Source organism: Prionailurus bengalensis, chromosome C2 (assembly GCF_016509475.1).
Source record: "Prionailurus bengalensis isolate Pbe53 chromosome C2, Fcat_Pben_1.1_paternal_pri, whole genome shotgun sequence".
Taxonomy (NCBI): domain Eukaryota; kingdom Metazoa; phylum Chordata; class Mammalia; order Carnivora; family Felidae; genus Prionailurus; species Prionailurus bengalensis.
In genome coordinates this window covers 94,762,494-94,789,465 of record NC_057350.1, presented here as the reverse complement: position 1 = coordinate 94,789,465, position 26,972 = coordinate 94,762,494, and the positions used below count along the sequence as shown (strand labels likewise).

At 42.2% G+C, this 26,972-nt stretch overlaps 1 protein-coding gene across 6 annotated transcripts in view; it reads left to right on the top strand.

Annotated features, from left to right (window-relative positions):
• The window catches only part of FNDC3B (fibronectin type III domain containing 3B), a 363,538-nt gene that overhangs the window by 80,844 nt on the left and 255,722 nt on the right, over positions 1-26,972 (top strand). For 3 of the 6 annotated variants that reach the window (XM_043594895.1, XM_043594893.1, XM_043594894.1), the window contains exon 3: positions 21,752-21,827. The exons of the other annotated variants lie outside the window; for them this stretch is intronic. In XM_043594895.1, the coding sequence (XP_043450830.1) occupies positions 21,752-21,827 (76 nt within the window). The remainder of the gene's footprint in view (positions 1-21,751; positions 21,828-26,972) is intronic. 6 annotated transcript variants of the gene reach the window in all.

Sequence of the window (26,972 nt, the reverse complement as noted above, 5' to 3'; positions counted from 1 at the left end):
AACGCTTGGGAAGAGAGAGATTTAAGTGGTAAGTAAAACTGTAAGGAAATTATTAGGTGAGCTCTTCTGATAACACATTGTTTTTATTGACCACAAAAACCGGGTCTGCTTAGTCTTCTATTCGATAAATAGCGTTTGTCTTTGTGCCGTTCTTTAGAAGCGTGAAAGTTTCTGTCTTAGGAAAAGTAGAATTGGGAACAGTTGCTTGAAGAGTATTTACCCAAACTCTGTCAATGATTCAAGTGAGTTTTAGACAGCCATTCAGGTGATGGGAGTACATGCCCATTTCCCCTCCCCGCAATCTTTCCTGGTACAGGAACACCCTTTCTCCATCATAGCCCATTCAGGCGGCATCTCTGCCTCTACTGGATCTTACTTTGCTGCCTCATTTATTTATATTCCTTTCTTCTTCTTTAGACCGTGACCCTCTCAAGAGCAAAGCATATCTAATGGTGCTCAGTAAACGTTGGTTGGTTGAGTGAATTTCACCCCTTCTCACCTCTGATACAGGCATCTCCCTTCCTGACTCTTCAGTCTCTCTCTCTCGGTGCTGGATCATTGCCACTAATCACACCGTGGTGTCTTTTACCTCAAACGCACAAACAGCCACCCCGTTCCCCCACCCAACAAAGCCAGAGCCTCTCCCTTGACTCCACAGCCCTTCCCAGTTACCACCTCCTGTCTCGGCTCCCTCGTGGCAGGTCTCCTCTAAGCACAGCCTCGGCCCCCTTAGCTCCATTGCTCCTCAACCCCAACGTCTTCACTTGGACCTGCTACCCTCCACTCCCCAGCCTGTCAGCAAGGCCTGTTGGCTTCATCTCAGGACCACTTGCTGAAACCATAATTTGCCACGTCCACTTCACTTCCGCTCCCACCGCTGGACTCCAAGCCGACGTCTCTCACCAGGGAGGACAATTCCTCTCACTGGTCTCTCTGCTTTTATTTTTGCCACAGAAGGTATTTGCCACACCGCCCTCGTTGGAGAGAGTTGCTAAAAAACACATGCATCACGTCAGTGCCCTGCTCAGAGCTGTCCTGTGACACCCGGAATAAAATCCGAGTGAAGGGCCATGGCCCGGCAGCCTTCTGGCTTTAGTCCTTACGCGCTTCATCGTTCTCCCCCTGATCTGCTCACGGGAAGATCTCCACAGAGTGCCACGAATGGTTCAAGGTGCAGTGTCTGGTCTCCCTTCTCACTAATTAAAAGGTTTAAAAAACCCCAACGTGCTCAAATGCGACTCAACTTGGAACGCATCTTGGGACTCAGTGTTGTCACCTAGTTCCTGTTTGCACGTGAGACACACACACACGCGCGCGCGCGCACACACACACACACACACACACACACACACACAGAATTGAGCGGGGGAGGGGCAGAAGAGGGAGACCCAGAATCTGAAGCAGGCTCCAGGCTCGTTTGCGAGAGCTCTCTCCTCACGGAAAGCCCTACTAATGCTTTTGAAGGCTTTTACTGCGCTGTCCCTCTGAGGCAACACCTTTTCATCTCAACGTGGACCTTTTGGAGACACAGGGCTGACTTCAGTGATGGATGTTGCAGGCGCTGCCTGGCAGGCCCTTGGGGGTGACATTTTGAGGGAGGCAGCCCTTGAGCCTCCTCTCCAATTCTACCATTCTAAAATGCTGCCCACTGGCCACGGGGCTGTGCCTCTGCATTTCTGCCGGGAGCGTGTATGGCGAGGCTTACCTTGTGTGTGTGTGTTTACAGCATTCTTAATACTTTGCAGCTGTGCGGAGGACATTCTAAACATTTCCGTATATGCAAAAGAACCACCGCAGTTATGAGAAAGCTCCTCAGTCCCCACAGGCCTCCTCCTCCTGAGTTTTGTACTGATGGTTTCTGGATTTAGTTAGTACGGGTCCTTGGCAAGATACGCGGCCCTACTCTGGCTCTTGAAATGAGAGACACTGTTAATTTTCATGATCCAAAGCTTGAAACTTTGGTCATTTTATAGAGGTAGCAGGAAAAAGATGATTCTTTTCTTAAAATGAAAAGCCACCTTCATTATGATTGAAGATGTAAGAAAACTATATATTACCAACTAAAAAACGAACAGGAACAATGGTAAACACGGAGTGTGGACCGAAGCGACTTAACAGCTTTGCTTATGTAACAGCTTCATTGAGATATAATCCACATGCCATGTAATTTGCTTATTTAAAGTACACAATTCACTGGAATTTGCTACAGTCACAGAATTGCACAACCATGACCACAATTTTAGAACCTTCTAATCATGATACAAAGAAACCCGGTTGCAGTCACTTCCCAGGCCTTTCTTCCCCATATTCCCAGGCGACCACTAATCTACCTTCTCTTTCTGTAGATAATTTGCCCGTTCTGGACCTTTCATGTAAATGAACTCGTGCTATATGTAGCCCATTGTGGCTGGCTTCTTCCACCTAGCGTAACCTTTTCAAGGATCATCTGTGTAGCGGCATGTATCGATACGTTACGCCTTTTTTACTGGCGTCACGTGGATATATTACATTTTGTTTATTCATCCATCAGTGGATGGACATTTGGGTCGTTTCCACTATTTGCCCATTATGAATAGTACTGCTGTGAACATTTGTGTGCAAATTTTTGTGTGGATGTACATTTTCATTTCTCTTGGATATCTACCTAGGATTGAAATGGGAGCAGCTTTATTTTGAACTGTTGTTTTCTAAATAAAGTATCTCTGTTTCTGTCACTATAATTTGTTCTACCTCTGAATAGATCAGCATAGCTAAATAAAGTTTGCTTCTTTTAATATGCCTGCCAGCATACTATTCTTGTGTTCTAAAAATCAGGTTTCCTGACCTGAGTTTTTGTGTATGACCATATCAATTATAGTGAATGCCCATCAATAATCAGAATATTGGTGCAAACATTTTCAGAACCTATGGTATATAAATTTAACTACCTTTGTTAGAGACTATTAGCATATTTTAGAGGTAATGTAATAGCTAGTTTTAAGCACAAAAGAGTAAGCCTCAGCCCAATTTCCAACTTTTTCTATTGGTTTAATATTTTAATAATCTCTGAAGAATTACAGCAGTCAGGGGTGCCTAGGTGGCTCAGTCGGTTGAGCACCCAACTTCGGCTCAGGTCATGATCTCACAGTTTGTGAGTTTGAGCCCTGTGTCGGGCTCTGTGCTGACAGCTCAGAGCCTGGAGCCTGTTTTGGATTCTGTGTCTCCCTCTCTTTCTCTGTCCCTCCCCCACTCACACTCTTGTCTCTCTTGCTCTCAAAAATAAATAAACATTAAAAAAAAAAAAAAAAGAATTACAGCAGTCACCAGGGTTTAAATAAGGAAACCATTAGGTTGAGAACAGAAGTGTTACCATAGGGTTTGCTGATTTGCTAACTTAATCTGTGACACTTGTAACTTAGAGGAGGGTGGAATGCCTCTTTATATTCTCGTGTTGTTGGTGACTCTTCTCATATATGTGTTCATGAAGGGGTCAGTGGGGATGGGTTAGATGCCCCTCTGTCCTACTGTTCTTTGAGGGAAAGTAGCAAATGTTTGATAACCATATTTCTTTTGTCTTTCTCCACCCTGCCCCGCTTTAAGCTTGCACAGTATTAATTGCTAATGAGTGTTGTTACTGCCTCTTCTTCAGGAAGTAGATCTCCTTAAATGTAAACAGAAAACTTGTTTCTCCTTCCAGTTCAGGATAACCTGTAAACAGGTTTGCCCTGGAAGACAGGTTAAAGTACCTCAGCCGTGTCCGTAGTTCTCTTGACTTTGCCTGTTCCTTTTGATCAGCATTCAGCATGTCATTTTATCAAGACTGAGTTCCCCGCCCCACCCCTCCCCCCCCTTTTGTTTCTTCTTTTCGAAAGCCTTTGTTTCCACTAGACAGAATACACAGCCAGAGATTTCCTGGAGCATTCTTTTGAGTACACATTTCCAGACAGCACGTTAAACACATTAAAACTTTCCACGTTCAGATGGTGCTCGTCATCGGCGTGTCTTTTACATCAAACGTGCTTTTCCTCCTAATCCAGTGACCCTTTCTGTTCTGGTTGATATCTTCTTAATAACTTTTCCTTGATGGCTTCCTTTCGTGCATTCAGTAGTTCAAATCCTCTCACCATGCAGGTTTACTCTTTAAATATCCTGATAGCCACCGTGTCAGGGAGACACAGAGAGTGTTTTACAATCAGTACAGCGGAGACAAATGGATAAACAGTTCTTGGGAAGTTTGCCCGGGAAACAGAAAGATACTCAAATGAGAATGGGACTGGTGGTGAAAATAGAGGCTGCAGCTATTATTGCCGAGCAACGTTACATAACAGCTCTTTTTATGACAGAATCCTATTTAGAGGCTGGGGCTCGGGTCAAAGATAGAGAGGTAGGTTGGTCAAGTGTTGGGTTTGAGAAACTCAGCGTGGGGCAGCTGGGTCTCAGGGCAGACTCTTCGGCATCCAGGTGTAGAAGTGTACAAGTTGTGCACAGATGTTGAAAGAAAATGGTTACCGCAAGCTGCCATCCAAGTTCTCTCTACCCCTCACACATAACAAGGCTGCAGGTGTCAAGGGACTGCGGTCATCTTTTCTTGGAGATTTGGGGTAGAAAGGAGGAGAGAGAGGGTAGGATTTACGACTGAATTTAAGGAGTGACTCAGTAATAGATTTGTTCATTAAAAATTTTTTTTTTTTAACATTTATTTATTTTTGAGACAGAGAGAGACAGAGCATGAATGGGGGAGGGTCAGAGAGAGAGGGAGACACAGAATCCGAAACAGGCTCCAGGCTCTGAGCTGTCAGCACAGAGCCCGATGCGGGGCTTGAACTCACAGACCGTGAGATCATGACCTGAGCTGAAGTCGGACGCTTAACCGACTGAGCCACCCAGGCGCCCCTAGGTTTGTTCGTTTTAATAAGTATTTGTCCCATGTGTTCTGTCCCAGCGTTGCCCTAGGTGTTGGTAGGTGCTGGCAATGCAAAGATGAATGTGACTGTTCCGGCCCTGAAGGAAGGAGCGATCGAGTTGGGGAGCAAAACGTGGTTTACCAAAATAAAGAGGCTGTATTTATACATGTGTAGAGCCACAGGAGAAGTGCTTGGATTGTAGAATACGTCCGTGCCCTGGGAGCGCAGGGGAGGGGTGGACCGGGAGTGGAATAGGCGGGCAGGAAGACCGACCTGGCTAGGAAGAGTGTCTGTGGGGAGGCTGAGCCTGAACAGACACCTCACTTGAAGCGAAGTCTGGGACTGTTACTCAGCTTTGCGTATCAGGTAATCGGGTTCTGTTTTATGAAGTGACGCTGCTCTGTAGGGATAGTATATTCAGGGGAGGGCTAATGTTAGCGGTGCTCCAAACTGCATCTGCACATTCTACCTTCTCTTTTCTGGCGCCTTTGCTCTTCAGTGTTCTTGTCAGTGCATCTTTTTGTCCTCCGATGCATCCAGTGTGGCTGTGCGTCCCATGATGTCCTTCAGAATTACTGACCCCATCGAGATGCAGAGTGGGGGCACCTCTCCCCCAGAGCTACCTTCCAGCAGCACAGGCAGCCACCCCTGCTTCTGAGGGCGTGCTTTCAGCTGTAAAAAAAAAAAAAAAAAAAGGCGTGAGTTTATCCAGGTCTGTGGTCTGGTTTGACAATCCTCTCTGCCTTAGGTTTGCCAGTTTCGCTCACTACAAAGGCTTCTGAAAAGTCATAGCCTATGCATAATCTCTGTCTCATAAAGGAAAATGTTGATGCTATATTATCAGAGGCTGTTGTTATATGTGGCACCCACGATAATTACAGCATATGACATGTAATTATGACAGCTCTGAGCTGTCTGGGTTGAGAGACACTTCAGAATTTAATTAGCCAAAGGCAATAATAATGAGACAAAACGTAGGCCGTATCCTTCAAATGGGAGAAATTGAGCTGCCTTCAAAAAGGAGAGGATTAAGGGAGAACACTGGAGTGGCAAAGTTGCATTGCAAAACAACGGCAATTTTAAACTCTACGGTGGTTTTAACATTATGACTGTTTTCAGTTTACTGCAATGTTTGACCGTCTGGCTGCACTGTAAACTCCAGGAGAGCAGGGACCGTGTCTCTTTTTCACACCACGCCTGGCGTCTGAGGTAGCACTCGGTAAATCCTTCAGAATGGGTGAAGGATGAGTGAAATGAGCAAATTTAATTCGTCTAAACCAGGGCTTGAAAACAGGCTACTTGTTGCATCTGTCATACAGGCCTCCTCCACCCCCCCGCTTCTTTGTAATTGATACAATTATGGAAAAAATAATTAGGTTGCCGGTACTTAAAAATTGGAAGATGTACATAAAATTCTGGATCTTTCTATGTATCTGGAAATCCCAGAAGATCTGATGACACCGGGCTGGTCTTCCCACTTGGCAACAATGACTGGCAGAAAATGGCAACTGCCCGCGTTAGATGGGGACCGTCTTTCTCAGGCCCCACTCTGTCCACTTCACTCGGTTTCCGCACTCGCCCGGGTGCTCTGGCCATCCGAGTTGGAACCTGGAAACTGCCAACCTTTTTACCTTTGAAATTGCATCCTGTGTTCACGCAGTTCATGTTTTAAATAGAGCAAAAATGTTTGACTTTTCAGGCACACTCATTTTTGTATCCTACTTACGAAGTGATTTTCAGCCTCTTAGTTTTCTACTTAGGACTTGTGAAATGAACTGCTGTGGGCTCTGGTTCACCTGGCTTTGTGGGAGGGTTTCAATTATATGTCTTACAAGTTAGGACCCGCGTATTGTTTTCTTTGGCCTCTGCTTTTCGGTGAGCAGAACTTGGGCCCCCAATCAGTGCCACATTGAGAGCTCCCCAAAGCATCGGAAGGGCAGAAGGAACAACCCGGCGCCTTGGTTTTTACTGTTTACAGACCAGTTAGGGACATTAAACACAGATGCAAGCTATCATCGTTCCAAGGGCAGAGATGCAGATACTTGTGTTTATAATCTTGCTTTTCAGTCTCCAAGAATTGAGGCTTCCTTAAATACTTATTGAAATAGAATCTTTTCAAAGCAGACTTTTCCTGGTTAATTCCTAGATGAGGCATTTCATAGCATTTCTGTATTAACTTTCTCCTTGGATAAGATTAAATATGATAGTTTTCCGACCTCTAATGTCTATTTTCTTTTGCAAATGTGTATGTGTCATGTTAAATGTGACGTGACAGCCATTGCTGTATCACACAGTGCAGTAAAAATAATATATATACACACACAGAGGAAGCAAAGATCCGTCTACATGTGTTAAGACATATGTTTGCATATAGCCATTTTCGTGTTGGCAGACTTTTCTCTTTTTTGTTCAAATGATTGATTTTAAAAGTAAGATTATATAGAAATGATATATACAAGACAATAGTGAGCAAGCTGCATAAAATTAGTAACATGAATCTTTACGTTCCAAATGCTTATGTAAAAAATAAACAGCCTACCGAGAAGCCAGTTGCTCAAGTGACAACAGTATTGTAACTAGGTTACAATTCTGGGTTTAGCTACTTTCAGACTACATTTATTTCCCCATTTAAATTGGGGTTGGCCAGAATTAGGTGCCTCTTAGTAATTTTCCAGCCAGCTCTACGTTTCGAATAAACTGAAGCTGAACTGTAGTGGGCCTCCAGAAAAAACAGAATTCGTGTGCCATTTTCGTGTTCATTCCTACATCGCTATTGCTTCTCTGCCCTGGGCCTTTTTCCTTAATAGGCGACCATCAGATCAGATCATTGCTGGAAGGGAATGTGTTTTATGGGCAGCAGGTGTGTTTGGCGTGATCATTAATTGGAATAATTTGACCCTGCCTCTCCTGGATCCACTCTTTATTGCCCATTTCTTGCTCCTTGCGGTAGAGTAGGTGTGCGTTTGGATAAAATGGACAGCCTCCATTTAGAAAATTCCTTTGCTAAGGGTTTCTGCTTGGCAAATAATTGGGCAGTTAAATGGAGACAGCACAGAGCTGGAGCGGACTGTCTAGCTTTGGGGGCAGGTTGACGAGAAAGTATATATGTCAGTAAAGCTGTCATCAGGGTTCCATTGCTATTATTTTCAAGACATGGAAATTAAATCACGTGAGCCAAACTTTAGATTTGGAGAGTAACGGACTTGCGCTTGTTACCTAGTTATGTTATATGACTTAATTTTTAAGAGGTATCGTTAAAATGTTCTTGTGTTTTCTGAGTAGTTAGAAAAATTCAGCACCGACTGAAGTGTGTTACTACTTCAGACAGAAATTTCTTTGGTCTTTGTGGGAATGTTGAGTTCTAGCTTATGGGAGAAACTGTGACACACTGAAGCATGTGCTTTGCTCAGCGATGTTGTTCGGTAGCTGAACCAGCCAGAGTCGTGTACCTCATTCATCTGTCCTGATTTCACCCTTTTACTTTTTGTTTTGCATTGTCAGAATGGGCCTGTTTGAGACCCATCCTTCTTCTCCTTACCTTGCAAAAAGTCCATATGAAGAGTATCTTTTTGGAATGACTGTTTTGTTGATGATTTATTTGGTGACTTTAGTCATGACTGAAAATAAAAGTAATATAAAATGTGAGTATACTAGGAATTACGAAAGAATGGCAGCCATAGGTTTCTTTTGGGGGTTGTGATGGGAAATCAGACCTTAGGCTTATGTATACCCTGTCTGTGAATAATACCTATTTTAAAGACCCAGGGAATCCACTTAGGGTGGAGTTGGGTGAAAGAGGACATTATCCCTTAATAGGTGGGGGTTCGCATCCAATTTACTTCTCAGGAGTCTCCATTTTCTCTTACTTATTTATTTAGATTTTTAGAGAGAGTGAGCTCATGAGCTAGGGAGGAGCAGAGGGAGAGGGAAAAGAGAGAGAATCTTAAGCAGCTTCCATGCTCAGTGTGGAGTCTGATTAGGGACTCCATTTACAACCCTGGGATCCTGACCTGAGCCGAAACCAAGAGCTGGACGCTCAACGGACTGAGCCACCCAGGCGCTCCCATGTTCTCATTTTTAAAGTCGTTTCCTCAGGGTCAGGCACTGAAGAGTTTTCCTATTTTTTTATTGACGGCCTTTGCACATCACTGCTTCTTCAAGCTGCCTTGGGACTTCGAAGAGCCTCTCTTCGGGAGACCAGAAGGTAGGCACTACATACACCAGCTTTACCTGCTCCTCCTTTGGACCGGAGCTTTGTTACAGAGGCTCCTTCTGTAATGATTACTCCAACACTAAGGGGCAAGTATGGGATAAAAGATTCTGTAAGTTGGCCTTTTCCAGAGATTTCAGTGCCATAACATTGTAAAAGATTCATTAAAGGTCAGATATTTGACATTGAAAGAATTCTGAGTATCTGAGTTTTTGGCATTTGCTTCAATCTTAAATGTTACTTTGTAAGCTTACTGATCACCAGAAGGCTTTTGGTCTCCACTGTGGTTGAGTGGATCTTTCTTAGTGGGCAGTATGTTGAATTGTTGGAAACAATGGCTTTTGATATTTTGATTTCCTTGTTCCCTTTGTGGTGGTGGTGGGGGTGGGGGGTGAATGATAACTGCCTGAGGGCTTCTTAGGTGCCCGGGGGAGTTGGTGCTAGGGGCTTACATACCTCGTTTCATCCAGTAATCATACACCCTGATAAGGTGCTGATCATTTTTACAGACAGAACTGGTGGCAAAAAAGGTTAAGTACCTGCAGCTGGATTTGAACCCATTTAGAACCTACCTTTCGAAAAGGGTGTAGAGTTGCTTGGGTTAGGGATGTCTCATTGTCTTCTTGTTCAGGTAAACAGTTGGGAGAGACCTGGGGCCAGTTTTACCTGATAGTCCATGATAAAGTTCATTGGGAAGAGTATTCCTGTCATTGGGAAGAGTATTCCATTCTTATAGGATGATGTTCACACGAGCTCTGGAAGGTGGCAGCGATTCTGGGCCTGGAGCTTCTGAAGCTTGCAGGCCACGTGGTAGTGGTGGTGTCTTAGGCCTGGAGGAGGAGTTGGGAGTGAAGTCATCTTAGGCCCAGGTCACCAGAGCCCCTCCCTTTCTTTCCTTAGGGGGATAGTTCTTTCCCTGAGATTTGCAGCAGAGGCGTGGTTCCCTCTGGGGTCACAGCTGTGGAGAGAGACAGTGGTGACCAAAGAAGGGAAGCAGGGGTTCCTTGTCCCAAGGAGCAAGGAGATGACCTTTTTGTCTGCCCTCTTTTCCTCCCAAACCCGGCCTTTCGTTTTCATTCAAAAATTACATCACCCCAGAGGCACAGTTTTTTGTGTCTGAAGAAATCTAACAACTTCTTGTAAGACTCGAATCTATTACATTGTTTGTTTTTCATTCTGAATTTATGATTGTTTCTCTTAACTGAGGTCGAAACTGCAAGCACAGAACACCCCAAGTTTATTCTCCCAGGAGAAAGAAAAGGGCCACTTTGCTCCGTGAGCATTCCTTGGATCTCTCACCTCTGCTTACTCTTATTCTCAGGGGGAATACAGAATTAAGTGTCATGCCGTATTTGTACCATGAGCCATGAAACGGCACCCATTTGCTTGCCAGTTCCTCGTTTTCTTTGTTTCAGATTGATGAAGGGCTGCTTGGACTTAGTCTCTCCTCAAGATGTTAATTGTATGTTTCAAAATCATGTGTTCTGTTAAAAATCACTTACGCATAGCCTTGGAAAGAGAACTGGAGGCAGGGAGTTGCTTCAGGGGTGCAGAATATTGTTTTGGAGGCCTTGGGAAATAAATCTTAAGAGTTAGTTCATTTACCACCAAGACATATTTAGTCAGTGTATATAAACAAAAGAAGTCACAGTGTGCCTGGACATTATTTGTCCCAGATGGAGTTTAAACTTGGCTCATTATACTGCACTGATGTCATGGTGCATAAACTGGCCCCGAATTAGAGCCGCGCATTGAATCTGCTGTGTACTTGTATGTGCTGAGGGCGGGTGAGGAGGAGGGGAGGGGCCGGCTGGAAAATCTTTGTCACATTTTTCCTCCCTTGTCTGCAGAGACTAGTGTCAGTCCTGAATTTGGACTTGGTGCAGAATGAGGGAAGAATTGGAATAATCTGTTCATTTGTACAGATCGGTATGTGTATGCACTCGGGGATATCATTATTCCAAGACTAAGAGTACAAATGCTCTGAGCTTTCCAACAGTTGCTTACAAAGCTCTGATATTAAGATCTAGAAAGGAAAATCTTAAAGCATTTTTGAAGAGCGTTTTTCAGTCTGTCTTGAAAGCTTAAATCTGGACAGTTTCTTTAAACTTTTTAATGGTTTTAAGTATCCAGCTGTATAATTCTGTTTCCCTGGAATGTATGGTGGATAACCTCTCAAGCTACTTGCTTAAGTGTTTAAAAGGGCAAATGCCTGATGCTCCTTGGAGAATGTGGCCAAGTTTAATTCTTCCTGTGTGTTTTGAGAAGGCAGCTTGTGGGTCAGAAAAGGGTCTTCTGGAGTTCTGAGCAGTTAATAGGAAATTTCCACATACTGTGGTGTTACTTTATTACTTTTTATTGCTGACTTTCATTATGATAATCTTAATTAGATGCATTTCCAAGTAATTCAAACCATTTTGTAGACGTAAAGGGCTTAGATTTCAGAACTTCTGTGAATGGATTCCAAAGTCCCTGTTATTGCCTGAATCCACGGAAACTGAACAGACACCGGAATGCGAATGAGTTGGGAGGTGAATTTTTAAGGAAACCCAGAATGTTTCTCAAACAAAATCTGGTCAGAGGTGAGAATTGGCTGGTTATAGATTTTTTTTTTTGAGAAGGTTAAATGCAGATTCAGTTAAAAAAATTATGTATATATTTATATATCAATATATATTATATATATTATATATAATATTTATAAATATAAATATATATTATATATCATATATTAATATATGATATATTAATATATAATATATATTTTATATATTATATATTGATATATGATATATTTATATATATATATAAAATATAAATATATCATATATCAATATATAATATATATATTTTCTTCAGAGGCCACATTTTTTTCTTAGAGGTTTGTTACTGGTAGAAATTTGAAGATGAGGAATTAATAGTTATTTATTGAGTACATATTATGTGTAAGCCTTGTACCAGGGCTGCATTAGGGTTGCTCTTTTCCTTAAGTGCACATAATATGAGGTATTATCTCTCTTGTGTGTGTGTGTGTGTGTGTGTGTGTGTGTGTGTGTGTGTGTGTGTGAGTGAGGAAATACAGGGCTAGAAAGGTTAAGTGCCTTGTGTAGCAGAGTGGGACTCAAGTGCCATCTATCTGGTTTGCTCTTCTCACTGTGCAGCTTGGTTATCTTGGCTGATTTTTTAAAATGAACTGAAATTAAAATAAGATGAGCAGAGAGTGACTTAACTACTCAGTGTTTACACGCTAGCATGTTATTTAGAAGACAGCTGTGGCCTGAGTTCCATTTCATTTTACCTCACCATACAATATGGCAGGAAAAGACACTTAAACGTGTAGAAGAAGTATGTGCCATTGTAGATTTATTTTTTTTAATCTAACATTTCTTAAGATTGGTTTATCTAATTTAAAGATGGCATTGTAGGTGTGATATGGTTTTATCTAAAATTCTGAGTCCTTAACTTACTCTTCAAAACTTTTTGTGGATGTACAGTACGCTGAAAGGCAAACTTTAACTTCAAGATTTAAAGAGCGAATGGACTAGTGTGAAATGGAATTCTTTAGGAATCAGCAAGTAGATGGTTTGGGGAGATGATTCACTTTGGGCCCTTGAATCCTAATTCTGTTTCCCAATATCCTACCAGTCCTACTTGTCGTCCTTTTCTTTTCTTTCTTTCTTTTTTTTTTTTTTAATTTTTTAATGTTTATTTATTTTTGACAGAGAGAGAGAGACAGAGCATGAGCCGGGGAGGGGCAGAGAGAGAGGGAGACACAGAATCCAAAGCAGGCTCCAGGCTCTGAGCTGTCAGCACAGAGCCCGACATGGGGCTCGAACTCAGACCACGAGATCATGACCTGAGCCGAAGTCAGACGCTCAACCGACTGAGCCACCCAGGCGCCCCTGTCATCCTTTTCTTGTGGTGCGAAAACCCACCAAAAATGTGGCAGGTGGATGCCTTATCTACTGTGACTGCCTGGTGAGGTGACTGGAAATAAAGGAAAGGAATACCAGGTGGCTGTTGAACACTCTTGGGCTTAGCTTTTTAGAGCAAAAGCCAAGAACCCAAAGCGAAGAAATAAAGGACAGAAAAAGTTGAGGAGGGAGGAGGCACAAGACGGGCAGACGGTGGATGCCCAGCAGCGAGAGCAGGGTAGACACGGAAGTGGCAGCATCACAGAGGACAGAACTAGAGTGATGGGAAGTAGGAAAAAACTAAAGTAGTTCCGGATTGCAGAACCATAGACCTTACTACACCTCCATGATCTTAAAAAATTCAGTGTTGGTAAAGAGATGGGGCTGAACGTGTCTGCGGCAGAGCCCGTGACCTGGCTAGCCGTATTTAAACGCTAAACCAGCAATTGTTTTTGAAAACTTCAACTTTGAACAGCCTAATCCCTGAATGATGTCCCAGGTGGATGTTTCATTAACCTCTTTACTGGTCTCCATGTGCCCAGCGTCTCCCATATCAGTTTGAGGTCCCCACCCGTGTTGGGGTTGTCTAGTAACGTTGCTTTCCCGTTGGGGGGTTCTGCTCACAGGGTAAAATCCAGACTTGTAAGTGGGAAGAACAAAGACTTTCCCTAGGTGGCCCTGCTCTGCAGTCTCGCCTTTACCCCTCTGTTCCCTACATGTGTCATTATGGCCACTTCGGAATTCTAAACACATCCTGCCATCCAGGCCTCTGTGCATTTGCTTGTGTGATTGGTCTTTTGATTATCCACTTGCAGTCTCTTGCTCCCGCTTTAATATCACTCTCAACTTAACTTTCCCCGATTTCTCAATGCTTCCTTCAGTTTCCATAGCTCTTTGTAGCAAATAGTCTGATTTTATTACAGTTCATTGTATTTTCTACCCTTGCACCCACAAAGAGGACGTCCTCTTTCTCGTCTTGGCATCATCAGTACTTTACAACATGCCTGGCACATGGTTAACTACTCAGCAAGTAAATGCTTTCCAAAAATCAAGGCTTCAATAATAGCATTGAGCATTGATGTTAACTAAGTGTCATTGATGGAAAGTCAAGGGCTGAATAAATGATAACATGCTGTGTAGTGGTGGGGAGGTGAAGCCCTCTCTGTTCCGTAAAATCCTTCCAAATCCCTAGAATAGGACTTCTTTGAATTCATTTCTGATTTTATGTTAGTGGGCATAAGATACCAGGCAATAGGAGTGCCAATTTTAGACAATTGAAAACACATAAGTAATATAGAAAAGTTAGCTCTGTCATTAGAATATTTAATGATAAAATATTGGGCACTGATTTCCTGTCAGTTAGAAGGATGAGAATTCCCCTTGGGCACATTATTTCCTGATTATATCAGTGGGGGAAGAACAGTGTTCAGTGAATGACATGGCCAACATTGAAATAGGTTTAAAAATATTAGAATCTTGGGAATATAGGCAGTTAAATCTGTTTCTTCACTGAACTGGCCTTGAGATTTTTTTTTTTCTTTTTAATGTTTATTTATATTAGAGAGAGAGAGAGAGACCGTGCAAGTGCGGGGGGGGGGGGGGGGGGGGAGGTGGGAAGAGAGAGGGAGACACAGAATCCGAAGCAGGCTCCAGGCTCTGAGCTGTCAGCACAGAGCCCCACGTGGTGATCAAACTCACGAACTGTGAGATCATGACCTGAGCTGAAGTTGGAAGCTCAACCAACTGAGCCACCCAGAGGCCGCTGGCCTTGAGATTCTGATAGTAGAGTTGTTTGTTTAGGTTCAATGCGTAGCTTAGCAGACTTGCATGACATGAATTATTACCACATCAGTGTGGGTCACATTGCTCTTTCTCCGCCTATCAAAACTAGACATGAGGTGGCTGGATCTAAATGGTGGGGGACATTTTCGAATCAGTGTCCAAAAAGCACATGGTAGGGCTGGTTAGTGAAAAGTGGTCTGAACTGCCCATTCGCCATCAGTGTGGTCGGAACCCAGCCTGTGGACGTGGGGTGCGTGGATGGAATTGAGGGGGAGAAAGGGGTTGTATCTCACCTGATGGACATTTTTGAAAAGGATTAACCCCGAAGTAGTGATGACAAGAATCACATTTTGTTCTCAGTGAACATAATTTTCAACAAAGGAAGAAGCGTTCTATTTTTTGGCACTGAAAAACTGGGTGAAAAATTTGTTTATTAAAGTGAAAGAAAATTATTTAAAGTAAACATCATGGTGCTTCAAATATTCAAGAATATATGGTGGCTGTTACTTTTAGCTAGGGAAAAACTATACTTAAGCGTACATAGAATTTTGGTCTTTTATATTCTTGAGTTTTATCTTGAAAGTCCTGTAGTTGAAACCTTAGATTCTGGCATTTGTGGCCCTCTTAAAAGAGGCTTTTAACCTAGTTTTGGCCATCTATATTACATTTTGCATTTTTTCCATTTAAGTTAAGGCTATATTTTTATTCTTAGCAAACAGCAGCTCTTTTTGTAATAGAATCTCTTTATTCAAGGCAGTATACAATTAAAGAGAGGAGAAATGTATGACTTCTTACAAGCTGCCATTGTATTCTCTTTATAGCCCTTACCACTATCTATAAAGGTTTTATTTTTGCTTAAACACTACCCACCCCCCACCTCTCCTCATCCCATGTAAGTTCTGTTTGTCAGCCTGAGGTGGGCAGAACTTTGTATTGTCTAAGGCTCTATTCCCAATGCCTGGAGGAATGCCCAACCCATTCTGGCCGCTCATTGCTACTTGCTAAAATTAATAGAGATACAGTAGTAATTTTTCTGAGAACACTTGTTTTGTGAAATGGACTTACTGAACTCTTTTGAATGTATATGTTTTCAGCAGGCACTGGCATGATTTCAGTGCATAAAAGTGTCCTCCTGGGTTTGATTTCTCTTCCCTTGGTTACCTGTTAATCCATTCCTGCCTTTTTTTTTTTTTCTTTTTGGTTAATCACAGATGACTTTGGGAAACATAGAAGCTGTGGTACAATCTTTCCAGGAGTCCTCTTTTATTTTTCTTATGCCTCCTCTTGGCCCATGAGAAGTGGCATCTAGTGATTGTGATAGTCCGTCATTAGCTCATTGGTTCATCTTAGGATTCTAGGGGAATTCAAGGACTTGACAAGGGCTTTATGAGAATAAATCTTGCTCAGTATAAAAACAACTGTTTGTTGTTAGGTAAGGGTTTCCAACTGCCATTTTGGGCAGTTTCTGACTGCTATATTGGCTCTGGCTCAGGGAGTGGGCTTAGATTTCCTAGAACAGAACTCATCCTCAGAACATGTCTCGGAGACACGCCTTTGACCCAGTTAAGTGAGTTCTCTCCTTATAGCTATTTATTAAAGTGTAAAGCATCTTCATGAAGAATTGACTTTGTGAAGCCCATGGCTATCAGAGCAGGGAATGCGTGTGTTAGAAGAGAAGAGCGTGCATTTTGGTCAGATGGGGCTGGATTCCAGTGCTAACTCTGTCATTTTGTAGTTTTGTGACTTTAGACAAGTTTCTTACCTTTCTTCAGCCTCAGTTTCCCCATCTGTATAATTTGGTTAGTAATACCTACCTGGCAGACCACAGGGCTTTAATAATAATTGTTTATGTAATTATCGAAAAAAAGCTGTTAAAAAGACTTTATCAAGTAGCCTCATCATGCTGAGTTAATTTTAGAGCTATGTAGTGGTCTGATGAGGAGGCCAACTTTTGAACCTGCCATTCTTTGAAGAAATCAAACTATTAAAAATTTTGGAACATTGGAGAATTCTTGCTCCTTGCTTTAAACGGAACAAGTCCAGGGGTGCCTGGCTGGTTCAGTCCATAGAGCTTGCGACTCTTGATCGCGAGGTTGTAAGTTCAAGCCCCACGTTGGGTATTAAAATCTTTAAAAAGGAAAAAATTAACTGAACAAGTCCTAAAGCTCAGGAAGAAAACAAAACAAGACTATTTGTCATATCAGTGTTACAGACCAAGCCCCAGCTTCACATCCCATGCAAGTCCCTGTGCCTTGACCCAGTGTGTAAGTACTTTTGGAGGCTTCCTGGTCTTACATGTTTTTTTTCCTGCCAGCTTTGGATTCAGGTTGCAGGTAGGACAGCTGAGCAGATGAGACAGTCAGTACTCTCCTATTATCTTCTAGTACATTTCTATTTTACCTGTCACATTTTAATCTTAGGACATTTTCTTTGTGTATATTATTCCCACAAAGATAATTATTGGTTATTTGCAGCTCATCTTTTCCCTTTTCCTGATTCGGAGCCAAGAGAGGGGACGCAGAAAATAAATGATGCCTACTTTTCAGTTTGTTTGAGGCCAGCTCTGGTCTCTAGCCCAGACACCAGGGTCTCAAAGGTGGATTGATGGATGGTTTGGGCCTTCCAGGGTCTGGGTGGAGCTTTGCCAGGATTTCTCTAGAGTTTGGGAATCTGGAGGGAGGGAGGGAGGGAGAGAGAGAGAGAGAGAGAGAGAGAGAGAGTAAGAGAGAGAGAGAGAGAGAAAGAGAGATAATTCAGAAAAAAAAGTGCTGCTATTCCTCTCATGTAGTCAGAAGTCATTTTTCCAAAGTTATTTGATATTCTTGGATAGAATCCTTCCTTACATGGAACTCTCCTGCAGCTTTTAGGTTATATCATTTTTTTTCTGCCTAAAAATATCTGTTGAATAATCATAAATGCTGGCTCCAAGTGTGGAGTGTTCATTTATACATAAAACTGCTAATAGTAAGTAAGACCAGCCTCATAGAGATGGCAAGTGGAGAAAGCATCAGAAATGAAATGGGATCCCCTCTCCTAGCATAGTTTATATCTTGATTGTCTGGGTACTGGATTTAACTTGTAAGGAAGCTGCGAATGTAATGTCGCATCTTGGGTCAGTCAGTACCATTCTCCAGCAGAGGCTTTTGTCATGGACACATCACATGGCAGTGACCGGTCAGGGGGCTGGCCATTTTTTATTTGAGGCGTACATTGGGAATTTGCCTCCAGGAATAGTCTTAGATACTATTGATCTGGTTAACCAGCCACCCACAGTTTAAATTGCAGAAGTAGCTTTCCTTTTCCTCATCTACTGGGTAAGAAGCCTAGTTAGATTTATACCTTTTAAGGAAAGATCTGTTAACACCTGTTTCAGTAGTCTTGTTAGGCAAAGCTTTGTCATGATGCTCTGTAGCCTTTTAGTGAATAATATTAATTCTACCTCTTGTTTTATTGTTGGAAGATTTTAGAAGAATGGTCACTTATTTTTCATTGATTTTTGACAAACTTGCCTCTGGTTATCTTGGGCTGCTTGGTTCCTGTAGCCCTGATTTGAGACTCATCTGATGAAGCAAGCATAGCCTGAAGTATGCTCTTGTGATTTGATTAACATGGTTCTATTTTAATATCTCTGGGGACAAAGAATGTATCAGTGGTTAAAATCTCTCTCTCTCTCTCTCTCTCTCTCTCTCTCTCTCTGTCTCTCTCTGTCTTTTCCTCCTCTGACAAGACACAGAATGCAGCACGAGTTGTTTTAATGCTGACTTTGGAAAAGCAGGAAATTCTTAGTGGACAAAAAATGATGAGGTTTGGGCAGTGATAGGATGTTTTACGTTATGCATTTCTGAGAACTTGTAATAGTTATGTCTGTCTGCTTTGTGGCTAGAGAGAGGAGGGAGGGAGGGAAGGAGGGAGAGAGAGAGAGAGAGAGAGAGAGAGAGAGAGGCTGCTATGATAGGAAAGGTTAAGTGCCAGGGAGCCTGCCAGGATGTGACTCACGCTCCTCAAGGCTGGGTGATGCAAGACAAGGCTGCTGCTGTCTCATTCATGTCTGTTGTCAGAGACAGGTCCCCGGGCACTGGTGTGTGTCAAAACTTTTTTTTTTAATCTCTCCTTTATTGACAGTGAAAACAGCAAAGTGGTCAGTTGGCCTCAGGATCATAAAATGCCTCCTTTTATAAAAACTCCATGCCAAGATGAATACGGTTTGCTCCAATAATGACTTTTGCTCTAAGAAAAATTGATATTGGGACACAGGTGATTTGCCTGGTTTCTGAGGTAACTTGGTAGATTATAATCTGGTTGCCATAGCAACCCAGCAGCAGGGAAAATTACAGGGGCTAAACATTTGAAGAGTGGTATTTTAGTAGGATGCTTAAAAGCTCTTTACCTATCATCTTTCTCCCTGAAGAAGCGGGGTGGGGGTCAGGAATTGGCCTCCGTAAGCAGAGAAGGGATGGCATAAATGGCTTTTGGGGGCTGGGTGCCTCAGGGCCATTCTTTGAATTGTGGCCTGGTGTCAGTGACCGCCAAGGAACCGTTACACTCTTCATGCAATGTGATAAGCAGGTAATGGGACAGAATCTGGAACATACCCCAGTTCAGAAATCCCTTTTCTTGCCCGGGACTTTCCATAATACTGGTGAAGTGTACTTTGAGAACCGGCATTCGGGACATGTTGTCTGACAGTTTTGAGAGTGGTGGAAGAGAGTACGTGAATCGGGGATTGTCAGAGAATATCTGGGGCAGAGTCTTGGTGTCCTTCGATTTTTTTTTTTTTCCCTCCAACTAACTAATTCTACAGGCATGTAGTATACGTCTTATCCCGAGAGGTTCCACATAAGCAAATGGTTTCTGCTGTATTACAGTGATGTTGGAATTGGTCTAAGGACTTTTAAAAAGACCTAGGGAACTTTCTTTGTTGGAGTGTCTTTTTGTATTCCATTGTAGTCGAGTTATGTCCTATGTTTATGTGAAAATAAAGTTAAATCAAAACTATTTTCATGTTAAGAATGACTTTAAAAGCTCAGTTTCAAGAAAGCAATTGAAATGTTTTAATCTCTCTATGGAGATCTGAAGGGATTTCCTTTTGAGTTCTTAAAATGGCACAGTGTGTTTACATTGGTGAGAATTTGAATACTTAAGACTGAAAGATTATTGACACAGTTACCGTACAGGAAAAATAAATTGCCTTGAAACCACCGTTACAATTCAAGATAATGAGAAGCACCAGGGATGAAACTTGGACTGCTTTTCCCTGAATGATCTTGTTTTCTCCAGCTAATGTATTTCCTGATTTAAATAATTACAATATCCCAGCAGTGTCTTCTGTGGGGAATTATTAGAAGAAGGAAAATACATGGATATTAAAGGTTTAGTTTTTAAAGATCAAACAGCTTTGATCTCAAACATTTTTACCAAACATAAATTATGGTACATACAGTAAATAATGTTATCTTTTTAGGGTGAACATTATGAAAGCTTAATTTCTAAGTTAAAATAATTGTTTGCGATCGTTTTTCCTTTATGTTTTCAGACTTTCATTCCTTAAATAGAAATGGTTATCAAGCACATACTCAATGCCAGGTACAGTTTTGAATGCTTCTTTTATGCCAGGCCTTGTATTTCTAGAGCCAATGTTAAAGAAAGAAGGACAGACCCTAAAATAATGGCTTAATTAATTGCAGTTGCAAATTCTAGGAAGGAGAAGTGTAGGGGTGTGTGTGTGTGTGTGTGTGTGTGTGTGTGTGTGTGCGCGCGCGCGCGCGCGCGCGACCTATGGTGGGAGACCCAACTTGTCCTGAGAGGCAAATGCCACTTTTCTTTGGTTTGGTTTGGGTTTTTTTAGATTTTATTTTTAAGTAATCTCTATGCCCAACGTGGGGCTCAAACCTACAACCCCAAGATCGAGAGTAACAACCCTCTACCCACTGAGCCAGCCAGGTGCCCCAGCAGACTATACTTCTTAAGCTGACAAGAATGAATAGGCATTAGGTGGTCAGGCAAGGAGTAAGGTGGGTGGTAGGCAGTGAAGGACGACAGGAAGATTATTATAGGCAGAGGGAATGGTATGCTTGATGGTTTCAATGAAGGGAGGGACAAGGCTTGCCCCGAGAGCTAGAAGATGAATATGACCCTGACATCCTTTCAGTTTCCAGAAACGTACAGTAATTATTTTAATAGTGTTAACCTTGCACATGATGATTTTCAAGTACAGGTTTAAGCTTGGATTACATCTTTTAATTTGTATTTCGATATAAATTAGTGATTTTTTTTTCTTTTGTTACCTAAAGGAATTAGATTAGAGCTAAAACTGTAAGGCTCTTGAAAGAACATACTTTGCCATTGCTGTGCTTGGTCTAGTCTTGGAAGTTGTCTGCTAATATTAAATATTTATGTTCACTGACATTTAGATAATAGACTTAAAGATTTGAGAGTTTGAGGCCGATTTGTGATATTATTCATTTATTTTATAGTGTGTATCATTATTTCTAGATCTTCCAAACATTTTTCTTATAAATTGCTTTCTTTGTTTACACAGTAGAATCCTATAACCCAGGTCAGTAATGGACACTTGGGAACAGTATACAATAGTGTTTAGGCCAGAACTATATTTCTCTATGCCATTTTCCTTTATAAGTATAGTTTCTGGTCTTTTTTCTTCTTTATCTGTTGTTTCTAAATTAGTGAAAGAAAAGAAGGAATTGTGTGAAAGAAAAAAAATGAGTTTTTAGGGTACATAACATCATAAACAACACGGGAGAATTCACTTAGCTAAATTCAAATGCACGTACTTCTCCCCCTTAACTTTGAACCAGGTCTAAGACGTATCCTAAGTTTTGTGTTTATACAGGATTCCGTGCCACATACTTCCTGTCTAGTACATAAATTCAAGTAATAAAACCGTTGAAGAGAAACCCCAGATGCTCTAGTATTAAATTGAAATTAATGTGTTATTTTGGCAGGTCATTCTCGTTCAAGTTAATCCAGGTGAGACTTTTACAATAAGAGCGGAGGATGGAACGCTTCAGTGCATTCAAGGTAAGGAAGTTTCTGTAAGCCTTCTAATCAGAGGGGTTTCTCCTTTATTTATTGTTTTAAGGAAGTAAAGTTTTTCTTTGTGTCTGCATGTTCTTTTCCAGAAGTAAAATTTATCTTGGATTTTTTAAAAACTTTTTTATCCTTCTGTAAAATAGGGTCTCCTTACTGCTGACGCAGGCCTGTGATGTGTAAGGGACAAAATCAAAATGCCTCTGGTATTCTGTCGGCCTTTACGTGAATTAATTTAACTTGGGAAAGCTTGCAGTATGTTAATATATTATGGAATTTGGAAAATGTTGAGATTTTGAAAGACTTTAAATTCTCAGCTGAGAACACGAACTTGTTCAAAGTAGATAAAAATTTCAAATATATATTGTGATGCTAACCAGATGATGTTTTTAGAGGTAAAGTCTGTATGAAGTGTCTGTTATTTGCTACTGATTAACAGAGGACTCTAAAATTTAGTGGCATAAGACAACAATGTTGATCATCTCACAGTTTTTGTGGGTCAGGGATTTAGGCACAGCTTCACTGTGTCCCACGGCCCCGGGCCTCTCAAGACGCTGAAATACAGGTGGGGGCTAGAGCCACAGTCATTGGGAGGCATGGCTAAGGGTCAGTCTGTTTCCAGGCTGGCTTGAGTGGTTGTTGGCAAGATCTAGGTTTTTGTGGGCTATTGGCGGGAGGCTTCACTCAGTTCCTCGCTAAGTGGCTTCTGCATGTGGCAGCTGGCTTCATCAGAGCAGCAACTAGAGGGCAAGAGGGCAGTACTAGGTCCCGCCCACTCGAGAAAGGGAATTGCACAGGGTGGGAGCACTGGCAGGAGGGAATCATTGGAGGCTCTTTAAGAGCTGCTCGCCCCCGTCTTCCCTCTGCCCCTAGTAAATTATGTTCCTCCATATGCAAAATACTCCCTTGCAAGTTCTCTGTTACAGCATCAACCCCGAGTCCAGAATCTTGTCATCTAAGTAAGTTCCAGGTGTAGGGTGACTCTCCTTGGGTGTAGTTCTTTCAGTACAGCTCCTAGGGCATTTCATTTAATTTCTAGTTGTGTAAGACAATGCCTCCTCTCTATAGTTCACTTTGGAAAGAAGTGGCTTAGGTAGAGTTCTGTGTGGGAAGCTCAATCCAGATCTGTAGTTTGCTTGTAAACTCTACCGTGTGGGAGGACACTGTTTGTGACAGCTCTTCTTGGCAGTGATTTGGATTATAGGGATTTGCCTGTAATGGCAAATTCAATACTAGGTTATTGGCTGGACTAGAATCTGACCAGAGGCCTTATTTTTAATTTTCTGGACTTGTTCACCAGTATATAAATGAATGAAGGGAAATGCCCGTTAGTTTGAGTTTCCCATAATGAGCTGCATGGAAAAAGGGTGGTTTTTCTATTGCTTTGTTTAATAGCAGAGCATGCTGCTTTGTGGTTTTGCTACTTGGTTTTGTACCTATGAGAACAAAATTTAGGGAAAAAAAACCTACTTTTGGAGAAATGAGTGTATTTTCAAAGATTCAAGCCTAATGAATTTTAATTGCAGTTAATCTGAAATGACTTAACCATTCTATTAATGATTTTTACCGATTGCATTTCTCTGACCATTATGTTCCTGAGATTGATCTTTGGTGTTCTGAAGCATTTAAAAACTGAATCTAGGCTTTGGTGATGAACCATACAAAGAAACTTCAGGTAAAAGAAGAAAGGAAATAAATATACTAAAATAGTATGAGATACAGAATCTTTTGTGTACTTATAGTTCTGAAATAAACAGATACTGTCAACAAATAAAACCTCAAGATCCACTGTCTTTAAAAAAAAAAAAACACTCTAGAAAAATTCGGTAAAAAGTCATTTCACCTACATAGAATGAACCCAGTATTTTCAGTTCAGTAAGAAAGCATTTAAGCTTCTGGTCATGGTCACATTGGAGCCCCATGAATTCATTGGCAGGTAGACTGTGTTCCTCTACAACTCGAGTGTGTGCAATATAATCTATAAAAAGCAAATTGCTGAGTAGATCAACATATATGAAATCCGCTCTTTCGTGCCACCTGCTTTTATTGTTCTGTGTCTAAAGTCTGTGCGTGCATGCATGCATGCATGCCTGTGTGTGTGTGTGTGTGTGTGTGTGCATGTGTGTGTGTGTGCTTGCGCGCGCGCGTGCTCATCTAGTTAGCATCTCCCCCACTTTTTTTTTTTTTTTTTTTTTTTTAGTTCATGTCAGTAACTGGTATACTCTGCCGGGAACGTTACAAGTATATCACTCTGTTCACAATTGGAGCATTGTATTTATTCATGATGATACTTGGAGATAAGTGACATTAACACCTCTTCCAGTGATTTCAGAAATGCCTTTGACTAAAGCAGAGTTGTGGAGCCATTTATCTTTGGCTTCCCCAGCCTTCCTATCCTTTGCTCTCTTCTGAACCCCCAGCTACTATGGTTATCTACATGTGGGGCATGGTGGTACCTGGCCCAATTAATTGAAATGACACAGAATGTGAGAGACCAGGAGAGGGAACCAAGTAGTTGGGTAGAGCTTGGGAAGCCCTGGGGCAGCAGGATGAACTGCAGGAGCTGAAAGGAACCTGGAGTCCAGACCCAGGGACTGTCACTGTTGTATAATAGACGGTCCCTGAGCGTCCCCCACAAATAAGCCTTCTGTCGAGTTCCAGTGTGAGTGAATGCTTCACTCCACGTGGGTAGAGCATATCAACACAGAATGTGGGAACGGGCACTATATTTGTAAATTCCAACACAAATTGTAACATTTTTATCCTTTCACTGCAATTTACATCCCTGTTGTTGCTAATACTTAGTTCTCAGGCTAGGCTTTGTATTCTCTCATTTAATGGATGTGATAGTATACATGAGGCTGAGGCTCATGCAGGTTAATTTAAATACGCAAGATTCGGGGCGCCTGGGTGGCGCAGTCGGTTAAGCATCCGACTTCAGCCAGGTCACGATCTCGCGGTCCGGGAGTTCGAGCCCCGCGTCAGGCTCTGGGCTGATGGCTCAGAGCCTGGAGCCTGTTTCCGATTCTGTGTCTTCCTCTCTCTCTGCCCCTCCCCCGTTCATGCTCTGTCTCTCTCTGTCCCAAAAATAAATAAAAAACGTTGAAAAAAAATTAAAAAAAAAATAAATACGCAAGATTCAAAAGAGGCAGAGTTGAGTTTTCACCCCTTGTGTGTCTGATTGGAGAGCATGAGCTCCTTATTGCCTTGCTCTGTGGCTTTACATCAGGGAACCGCAGTAGTAGGACTCCGTTCCCTTTGGGCATGTGACAAGAGCAAGGTAGGTTTCTGTTCTAAAATAACAGGATTCTGGGTAGGATACCAGGATGAGTACTCAGATGGCCAGGATGAAGTACAGGTGGTTTGCAGAGCAAAAGTATGTGGTAGAGACTGGGTCTATGGAAGAAGACAGATGTCCTGCTAACGGAACTAAGAGCAGAGAGTGTGACACAGGAGTACCGATTTAGAATTCCTGAAATTGTTTCTGCCCAAAGTTAGGACTGGGCCCAGAGTTGGGTTGGGCTGAGCCAGGTGGGCCTTCCAGTTCCAGCTGCTGTAAGAGGAGGGAGTATTAGGGGAGAGGACCAGTAATGCGGGAGGCAGCTTCTCTTGCTTACCTTTTAAAGACCTAGTAGGAAAAGATCTGAAAAGGAATTTTATTGTAATGGGGGGCTTCTGAAAGAAGTGTTTGCATTTTGCTAGAGATTGAAATGAAGAGAATAAAGTTCTAGTTGTGGTCTTTCAACAGCAGCCGGCAGGTGGGGAGGTGGTTTTTTGGGGGTGTTTGAGAAGGGTGTTGGTTGTGGCCTTTCTGGAAAGTTTGAAGTCATAACTATTGCTTATACCACGGTTGAAACTGGCAGCTTAGTAACTTTGCTATTTCAACACTACTATTTCAGCGGGTTAGGGATTGCTGTTGGGAGTGGAGGGGATTAGGGGTAGGGAGCGCGGTTGGTTGTGAGGCTTTCCTGGAAACTCTGAAATTACACCATATGACGTCAACCTTCTTTACTTGAGTTTGTTAGCCTACTGATTTTCTCTATAGGACATTTATGACATCACTAGAAAGACACCAGAAGCTCATTGTGATGCCACGAAAAGGCAGTTTGGCGAGTCAAAGCAAATCAATATAAAGAATATGGTTACTCTGGGGGGAAAACAAGACTTTGTTTTCATGAGAATGTCCTTGGTGATAATGAAGGAAGAAAAACACAGGAAACGTACAATTTGCTGTGAAAGCAAATTCATTTCTAATGGAATATTTCTCAATATTTTCCATGGAGCATGAATCATAGGTCTTGAAGGGGCCACAAAAGGTCATAGTTTATTCTCACTTGGAGGCAGCAATGTACCTATGGCACCCTAGACAAAAGATTTTTCTTTCTTAGGCCAGATGAAAGTATAAAGAGCCAATTGTCAGGGGGAAAAAAGGAATCTTAGCAATCAATATGAAGTCTTGCCTTTGCTTAAATTCAGGAATTAATAGAGGGCAGCTGCGGGTCTCTCCTATTATTTTCATATCCATGTCTGGTCTGAGGTGCTGGCATCGCAGCCTTCCTTCCTGTCCACACATGCCATCTTTTTATCTGGGCCATTTCTCTGTTCTCTGTAAAATCCTGCAGCCAAAACAAATACTGCACTTCCTTTAGGGCGCTGGGTCTGTCTCCTCCAGGAGCCCTCCTGGACCACTCCATTCCATTATGACCTCTGCATACCTGGAGGAGCAGGTAGAGGTGGCATTGCCTGGAACAGCCTGATGATCTGTGGGTACCTTTCTTTAGCTCTTGAATTAGACTGTGAACTCAGTTGTGACCCAGTGTCCTCACCCTACCTGCCAGCCACGCAGCCTCTTTTAAGGGACTTTTTAAAAATGCTTTTATTATTTGTATGTGAGAGAGAGAGAGCGAGCACATGAGTAGGGTAAGGGCAAAGAGAGGGGGAAACAGAAGATCTGAAGTAGGCTCTGCACTGAGAGCAGAACGCCAGACACGGGGCTCGAACTCAAACTGTGAGATCATGACCTGAGCCGAAGCAGGATGCTCAACCGACTGAGTCACCCGGGCGCCCCAGCAGCCTCTTAGTAATTATTAACTAGATCCTTGGCTGGCTCTGGCATCCCATTAGGTGTGATGATTT